This window comes from Patagioenas fasciata, chromosome 25 (genome assembly GCF_037038585.1).
Source record: "Patagioenas fasciata isolate bPatFas1 chromosome 25, bPatFas1.hap1, whole genome shotgun sequence".
NCBI classification, from domain to species: Eukaryota; Metazoa; Chordata; class Aves; order Columbiformes; family Columbidae; genus Patagioenas; species Patagioenas fasciata.
Window position 1 is genome coordinate 4,713,578 of NC_092544.1, and position 7,604 is coordinate 4,721,181.

General features: G+C 48.9%; 1 protein-coding gene across 2 annotated transcripts in view; it reads left to right on the forward strand.

Annotated features, from left to right (window-relative positions):
- MAN1C1 (mannosidase alpha class 1C member 1) overlaps positions 1-2,350 on the forward strand; it is a 63,288-nt gene extending 60,938 nt beyond the window's left edge. For both annotated transcript variants that reach the window (XM_065857184.2, XM_071799200.1), the window contains 2 exons: positions 207-322; positions 1,404-2,350. In XM_065857184.2, coding sequence (XP_065713256.1) covers positions 207-322; positions 1,404-1,524 — 237 coding nt within the window. In that variant the 3' untranslated portion in view covers positions 1,525-2,350. The remainder of the gene's footprint in view (positions 1-206; positions 323-1,403) is intronic.
- The last annotated feature ends 5,254 nt before the right edge of the window (positions 2,351-7,604 follow it).

A 7,604-nucleotide genomic window follows, 5' to 3' on the forward strand; every position in this document is an offset into this window, starting at 1 on the left:
CAATTAATCAACTAACTTAGGCGGTTTGTGCTTCTCTTGCTATTTCATTAGAACTAGCTTTATTTCTGGAGTAATCACCACGCTCTTCAGTGAGAGACAGAGGCTGCTATAAACCTGGAATTTGATTTGTAAACCTGACTTGTAATGCAATTGATGATGATTAATGAGTTATTTCCGTGTTACTGAGATTTCTTCTCTTTTCTCAGGCCCTGGAAAAACACTGTAGAGTAGAAGCTGGTTTTTCTGGCATCCGAGATGTTTACACCACAACCCCAACCCATGACAACATGCAACAGAGTTTTTTCCTCGCAGAGACTCTGAAGTAAGTCTGGTATCACAGGGGCCTTTCAGAGCAGCGTAATTCCCACAGCACCAACACTCCTGTCTGCTTAATAAGTCTCTAATAATAACGGGGATTCTTATCCTGTGGGGGGGAAACTGGACAAGGCTACGAGTGATGCAAAGCTTTGGTGGTCTGCTGTGGAACCACTGCTGTCTTTGGCATTCTTGAGGTTTCTGCTCATGTGCTGGATTTTTAAAGTCTTTTAAGACTCTTTTCTGCAATCTGGGTTGAGAGAGGTTCTCCTGCCCCTCTGCTCTGCCCTGGGGAGACCACACCTGGAATATTGTGTCCAGTTGTGGCCCCTCAGCTCCAGAAGGACAGGGAACTGCTGGAGAGAGTCCAGCGCAGCCACCAAGATGCTGAAGGGAGTGGAGCATCTCCCGTGTGAGGAAAGGCTGAGGGAGCTGGGGCTCTGGAGCTGGACAAGAGGAGACTGAGGGGGGACTCATTCCTGGGGATCAATATGGAAAGGGGCAGTGTCAGGAGGATGGAGCCAGGCTCTTCTGGGTGACAACCAGTGACAGGACAAGGGGCAATGGGTGCAAACTGGAACACAGGAGGTTCCTCTTAAATTTGAGAAGAAACTTGTTGGGGGTGAGGGTGTCAGAGCCTGGCCCAGGCTGCCCAGGGAGGTGTGGAGTCTCCTTCTCTGCAGACATTCAAACCCGCCTGGACCCCTTCCTGTGGAACCTCAGCTGGGTGTTCCTGCTCCATGGGGGGATTGCACTGGATGAGCTTTCCAGGGCCCTTCAATCCCTGACATTCTGGGATTCTGTGATCTAGAGCTGCTCTAAGTGGGAGGCTCCAACTGCTGAGCTCTGCTGGATTTAGCTCCCATGGTTTCAGAGACAGCTCTCTCCTCTGCCAGGTTCATGCCCTGCGCACACAGGACACATTGACTATGGCCTGAATTCGCAGATCTCCCTTCGTTAGCAGCACAATCTGATATTTGTGAGGTGGCTGAGCCACATCCCCATCCCACGCTTGCTTGTGCATGCTTGGAGCCCCACTTGAGTGTCTTTAATCTCCCTTTGTGTCCACCCTCTCGCCCACGCTCCAGGTACCTCTATCTTCTGTTCTGTGAAGATGACGTGCTGTCCCTGGACGACTGGGTGTTCAACACAGAGGCTCATCCCCTGCCAATCAACCACACGAACTTTAAAGCAAGTGTGCAGCAGTGAGGCCGCTGCCCAGCGCCTGCTGCTGCAGCATCGGCGGCTTTCCTGCATTTCCTTTCCATTAAAGGAATTCACATTGTTCCTAAAATGCTATTTTTGGGGCACTAGTCCAATTCCGGACAGTATTATATTGAGGAGATGAAACCGTGACATAAGCACCTTCTTTTCCTCTGTGAGGAGCTTTATTAGCCTGATAATGAGATGATTATTCTGGGCCATATTGTACACAGTTCATAGACATTCCTTTATACAGAGAATTTATATGAAATCCACTGACTTTGCTTTATAGTGGCCAAAGGACTGGAAGTTTGCCATAAAATAGACTTTACACACACACACACACACACATCCTCCTTTTGTTTTTCTGTTTCATTTTTGCCTTTTTTATACTCTTGGATTTATCACCTTTCTAATGAACAGGGTGAGGGTGAGCTGCACTGGCACGGGCTGCCCAGGGAGGCTGTGGAGTCTCCATCCTTGGAGATACAGATTCAAAAGCCACCCAGGCCCAGTCCTGGGCCACTGGCTCCGCTTGAGCTGTGGGGTTGGACCAGATGATCTCCAGAGGTTCCCGCCACCCTCAACCACTCTGCGGGGTCAAAATTGTAACTAAATCCAACCCGTCTGCAACGAATTCTGGATCCTGATGTATTTTTATATACTTTTTCTGTGCTCTTAAAACACGCGTCACATCCCATTTAACTTTCCTTTACGGCTTTTGTGTTTTTCTACTTTGATTTGGAACTAAATGTTATGAGTCACTTGTAATAATTTCACTGCTGTAATAGTCAAATCTGTGAAACAGAATAAAAGTCTTGTAAAATAAAAAGCATGTTTGGGTTGATCCTCTTTAAAGCCATCTGTCACAGACCTGTTACATCACGCTTGGAATAAGTAGGTGACAATACTGGTTGATTTCGAGACTATTTCACAATAGATCTTGATTTCCAGCGTAATCTAGCCAGTGTATGGACAGCAATTCCCATCTGCGCCAGCTCCCTTCAATTGTATGTTCACCATCTGATACGGGTTAGCAGGAATTCTACTAAACGTCTTATTTTTCTAGCAAAAAGATAAATAATCTGCAGCCAAGTTTGCTCTTCAGTATACATTGTTTCTGGAAGGAAATAACAGAAGAAAAATAAAACACCGAAGGCCTGGCAGTCGTGAGTACCCACTCCATGGATTTTGCTGGGCTGGATCTGGGATCAGGATCCTTTCTCCCTTTTCCTCTTTGTGATGGAACTTTGTGTTCGTTCTTGTGACATCCTCTTGATAATTGGTTCATTCTCTCCTTCGGTATGGAAGGAGTAGACACATCTCCCTCTCTCTCTGCTGCTTGAGGCTGACAGCTTCTTTTGTTTGGCCCTAGAGCCCCTGGCCAGGGCTGTTAACAGAGAGAAGGGAGCGCAGAGGTGCCAGGGAGCCGCTGGGCACCCGCGGTCAGCATGGGGGATTTTGGAAGCTTCAGGGGCACCCACAGCCAGGGTGGGGGTGCAGAGAAGCTTCTGGAATGCCCACAGTCAGATCTGATCAGCCTATAAAAACGGGATTCTCCTTGAGACGCCGCCTCTTGTGCGGATCTCTTGGAGTTACAAGCTGAGCCGCTGCCGCCAGGAGCCACTGCCCCCCCGGGATGGAGACTCCGCTTGCCTTGCCGCCACGGGTGGGAGTGAAATTTACCCTCGCAGGACTGTGAGTGTATCTACTTTCTGTGCACATTTGCACACATACTTTCCATGATCAATACAAGCACGTGTATAAATTAATCCTCGCATAATCGTGGGTGTATTTTCCTCCCGTGCTTCCACATAAGCACGTGTAATATTCTGTGCACGTTTGCACGTGTATCTCTCCTCGCAGGATTGCGAGTGTATTATAAATGTACCCTTGCAGGATTGCAAGTGTACACTTTCTGTACTCAATATGAGCACGTGTATCCCTTTACAATAACCCCACACCATGTTCAGGCAAGCGTGGACTCTTCCCGGACTCAGGGACGGCTCCGGCATCGTTTTGGTGAAGCCAGGTGCATGCACTCTGTGGACCTCCTGTTGTATCAGTTGCTGCCCCTTAATAATTTTCCTCAACTGATATCCAAACCTGTATTCAAGTCACTTTTGGAGTGCTAAACCCTGTTTCTCACCGGTTTAACAAAGGTTGGTTTGGGCCCTGTTGCCTCTTAAACGAACCTCGGGGTGCCTCCGTGGCATTCATTCAGCAACTTGGGCAGATAAAGCTGCTTTGAGCAAGTTGTGAAAACAAAAAAAAATACATGTATTTCTGAATTCATGCCTTTGTAATTCCCCAAGAGAAATAAGGTTGCCAGCTGGGGACTTAGTGTTATCCTGGGGATAAAGATACTGGCTGGTAAGCTTGGCCTGGAGGAACGGTTATTGGGAAATAAACACCTCGGGAGTGAGCTGTGTTATCCCAGAGATTTGGGTACCGGGAAGCTGGTTTAGCTCGGAAGATTTTTATAACGGATTAAGGGAGTTCCATAAATAACAATGTTCTGCTCTTCCAGGAACTCAAAACACTTTGCCTGGCAAAATGTAAACCCCCCAAATAAATAGCATGGTTCTAGTTTCTTTAGAAATAGATCCTTGGTGTTACATTAAAGCTCTGCTCTTGTTTTCTCTTCCAGACAAGTGGGCAAGAAGGGTTATTAGTAAAGTCACATACACTTCTAGAGGGAGCTGCCGCCTTCCTGCAGGTCAGTGGCTGCACCACAAACTGGGAGGAGTTTAGTTGCCCGGTGTAATGTAAATGACACTGTAATGTACAATGTAAAGCTCATTATAAGTTGGTCTTGTGGAGCTCAGCACCGCTCTGGATGAAAGCTTCTTCTTGCAAACAGCTGTGCTTGAAAATCTCCATTCCTGCAGACCGCAGCTCTGCAAATACTGCAACTCCAGCTGCGCTCGGATACCCACGAGCCAGTCCCCGAGGCCATGGCATTAATCACTCGTTAAGCGTGCGTGTCTTTAGCAGGAGCGCAGCTTTGTTCCAAGGCCCAGCTCTGTTCCAAGGCCTGGCCCTGATCCACCGCTGGGATTTCTGTGTCCTGCGGCAATGCAGGTAACAAACGTTTGTCCTGTTGGCGTCTCGAAATGTTCTGCTCTCTCCTCGCTCCTCTGCACACCCGGAGCTGTGGCTGCTGCTCAAGCGGAGCCCTCGCTCAGGGAGCTCTGGGATTCCATCTTTCCTCTTCTCCCACCCCTGTAGTCCCTGCTCAGTGAGATTTCTTCCACTTGTCCAGACGGGAACCCCTTTGTTTTCATACTCTTGAGTACATAAATAGATGGGGTGCTATGTTTGCACCAGAGGTTTGGGTTTAAATGCCTAATGGAAGGTGTGTGTCCGAGCTGCTTTCCTGCCTTCCAGTCTCAGGCATGTGGGACTTCTCTTTGAGTCACCTCACCAGGAAATGTGACCAGCCTCGGTTATTTCCCATTTCCCCTGTTACATTCAAATCCAGAGGCTGTGATTACTGTGTTAATTTGCACTATCAGAACGTGTCTGTGTTAACTTACACCATCAGAACATGTGGCCCTATTATATATTGGAAGGAATTTCCTGTGAATTAAGTTCTGATAGAAGAAAGTTGTGTTAGTGGTAGAGATGAAGACCAATAACCATCACTTGTAGAACGTGCGACTGTTGCCACCTGACCAGACAAGGAGATAAGACAAAACTATCCAGAAAACAAATGCATCTTTTCGTAACCCACACTTCATTTTTTACGGCGATATTAAATTCCCTTGGAAGGCTTTCAGCGGAATTGGTTATTGAATCTAAAAGCCTGGCAGTCGTAGTGTTTTTCCACATACGTTTTGATCTGATCCATTTATCCGATGGTTTCAGATGTGGTGCATCGCGTGCTGGCTCCCAGCGCTCGCACTTCCAGAGTTCCAGCACTTACTGCTCGTCACGTTCGGGTCTTTGGCTTCGTTCCCCGTGGAGCCTCAAACAGGTACCGTGCGCGCTCAGGAATTCTCCCAATAAAACCCCTGCGCTGTAAATGGTTTTGTTTAGCGAGGGTCAGAACTGCACGACCCACCGGGTTCAACTGTTTCCTACAGAATAAGAAAGGCTGTTGTTGAGTTAGGAACGCAAACCCAGGCGAATTCGGTGGCCGTTGTCTCTTGCTGCTGTTCTGCTTCGAAATGTCTCCATCAAATGGCATTTGCTGCTCAGCCTTTGCTGGCCATTCTTTTTGCAGGTGAACTGTGTGTTGTCCGTGGCTGTGACGCTTGGTGACGGCGCAGGATGCACGTCCCTCCTGTGCAGTGAGCACACCGCTGGGTTTCTTGCCCCCTTTGCAAAGCCCCACGTGAAACCAGACGCGGACACGCCGTGTTCCTGGCTGTTTTCCTGAGGATTAATGGGTTTGGGCCTCAGTCTGGACAGGACTTGCTTCCTCAGGGGTTCCTGTCTCCAGGTGCTTTCTCCATTTGTGCACAGAGCTCAGATTTTAACACCACCTTCCATTACGCCGCGATCACTCCGGCTTTGAAACAGACCAAGATTTCAGGCTGTGGAAACGGGGCCATCAATTTAAACAAGGACAGGGTCTCTTACAACCTCCTGCCCTGGAACATGGAGTTACTGCGTGTACTCAACATACGGAAAACCCATCCTCTGCTGCAGAAAGCACCGCTCCGAGCTTTTCGTCCCTGCTACCAATTTCTCCCTATTTTTCTTATTTTCAGCCTCCCTGGTGGCAAAGGGGAAATCTGGGATAGTTTTTCCTGCTAGGTGAGATTTTTTGGTGTAAATTTTCCTTGTTGTTATCACGAGGGTTTCCTTTGATACACGTGCGCCCGGGTGAGCCGCACAGCATCTGTCTGGATATTTAACGTTCGTCCCGAGCGCTGTAATCCGTAACCTCGAGAACCGGCAGCGCAGAGCCAGGAGTTGTTGGTTTTCCCCTCCTTTGGGGAGGTTTAGTTCCCAGCAGATACCTTGAATTATTTCACCTTTTGTCTTTCATTTCTTTTTCCTATCAAATAATTAATCCGTTTGTCATCTTTATGTGGCCGCTGATGATGCTGGAAATGGTTCAGCTGTAAAATGAGCCGCTCTGCTTCTCTCTAAACGGTTTCTTTTGGCTCCGTAAGCCACCCTGTCAGGTCTCCCTCTCCATCTTGGTGTCTGCAGGCTTTGTCATCTCATATCACCTCTTGCTCTCGCTCGCTTGTCAGACACCCGTGTACATTAATCCTGTTTCAAAGCTATCTCACCCTGTTACATTTGGCGCTCTAACCGCGCTTGCTGGGTTATTTGAGGTGAGCAAAAGCTCTCCACACCTCGCTGCCCAACCTAATGAGTCTGGGAAGTTTTAAAGCACATCTGCTTCAAGTGCTCGAGCGCTTAACTCCTTCACACTTGTCTCTGCTCCCAGACGTGGTTTCAACGCTCTGTTAATTCAGTTCCTTCCATCTCCTCCCCACGGCCCACGCTCCGGTTCTTTGACGGATGGGGAGGTGGAGCGCGGCGAGTTTCGTGAACGTTCTTTTATGGCGGAGCAGGCAGAAGGAACCTTCTCCTCCCTCCCTTGGCCGTGCAGGTGTAACTGGTTACAAATACGCCGGTATTTATTCCGTTGCTGTGTTCTCCGGCTTGTCACCACCATCACTGCAAGACGAACACCAAGGGCTACATGGGGATCGATGGCAGCGAGAGGAACAGTGCCCAAGCCCCTGGGAGAAGTCTGTACCTCCCTTCACGCCTGAGTCCTTCCTTGCTGTAACTGCAAGAAAATGCATGGTGTGATTTTTCTATCTTGTCCTGGGAATTGCTCAAAGCCCAGGATCACTCTTCCTCCTTCCTCCACGCAGCTGCTACTGCTCTCTTAATGGCTGGGCAACCAAAACGCTCTTTAAACCTAAAACAAAAATGATCAGGCAGGCTTAGGAAACGGCAAAAGCTTCAAAGGATTAAACGCGAACGCTTCCTGCTGCCCTCCCGGAGATCGAACCCTGCGCTGCGCGCCCTGCAGCAGCAAATGGCACCAAACCTTCCCCAGCGGCCGGGGCTCAGCGGGCGCGCGGGACTGAGGGGCGCGGGACGCTGGTTTA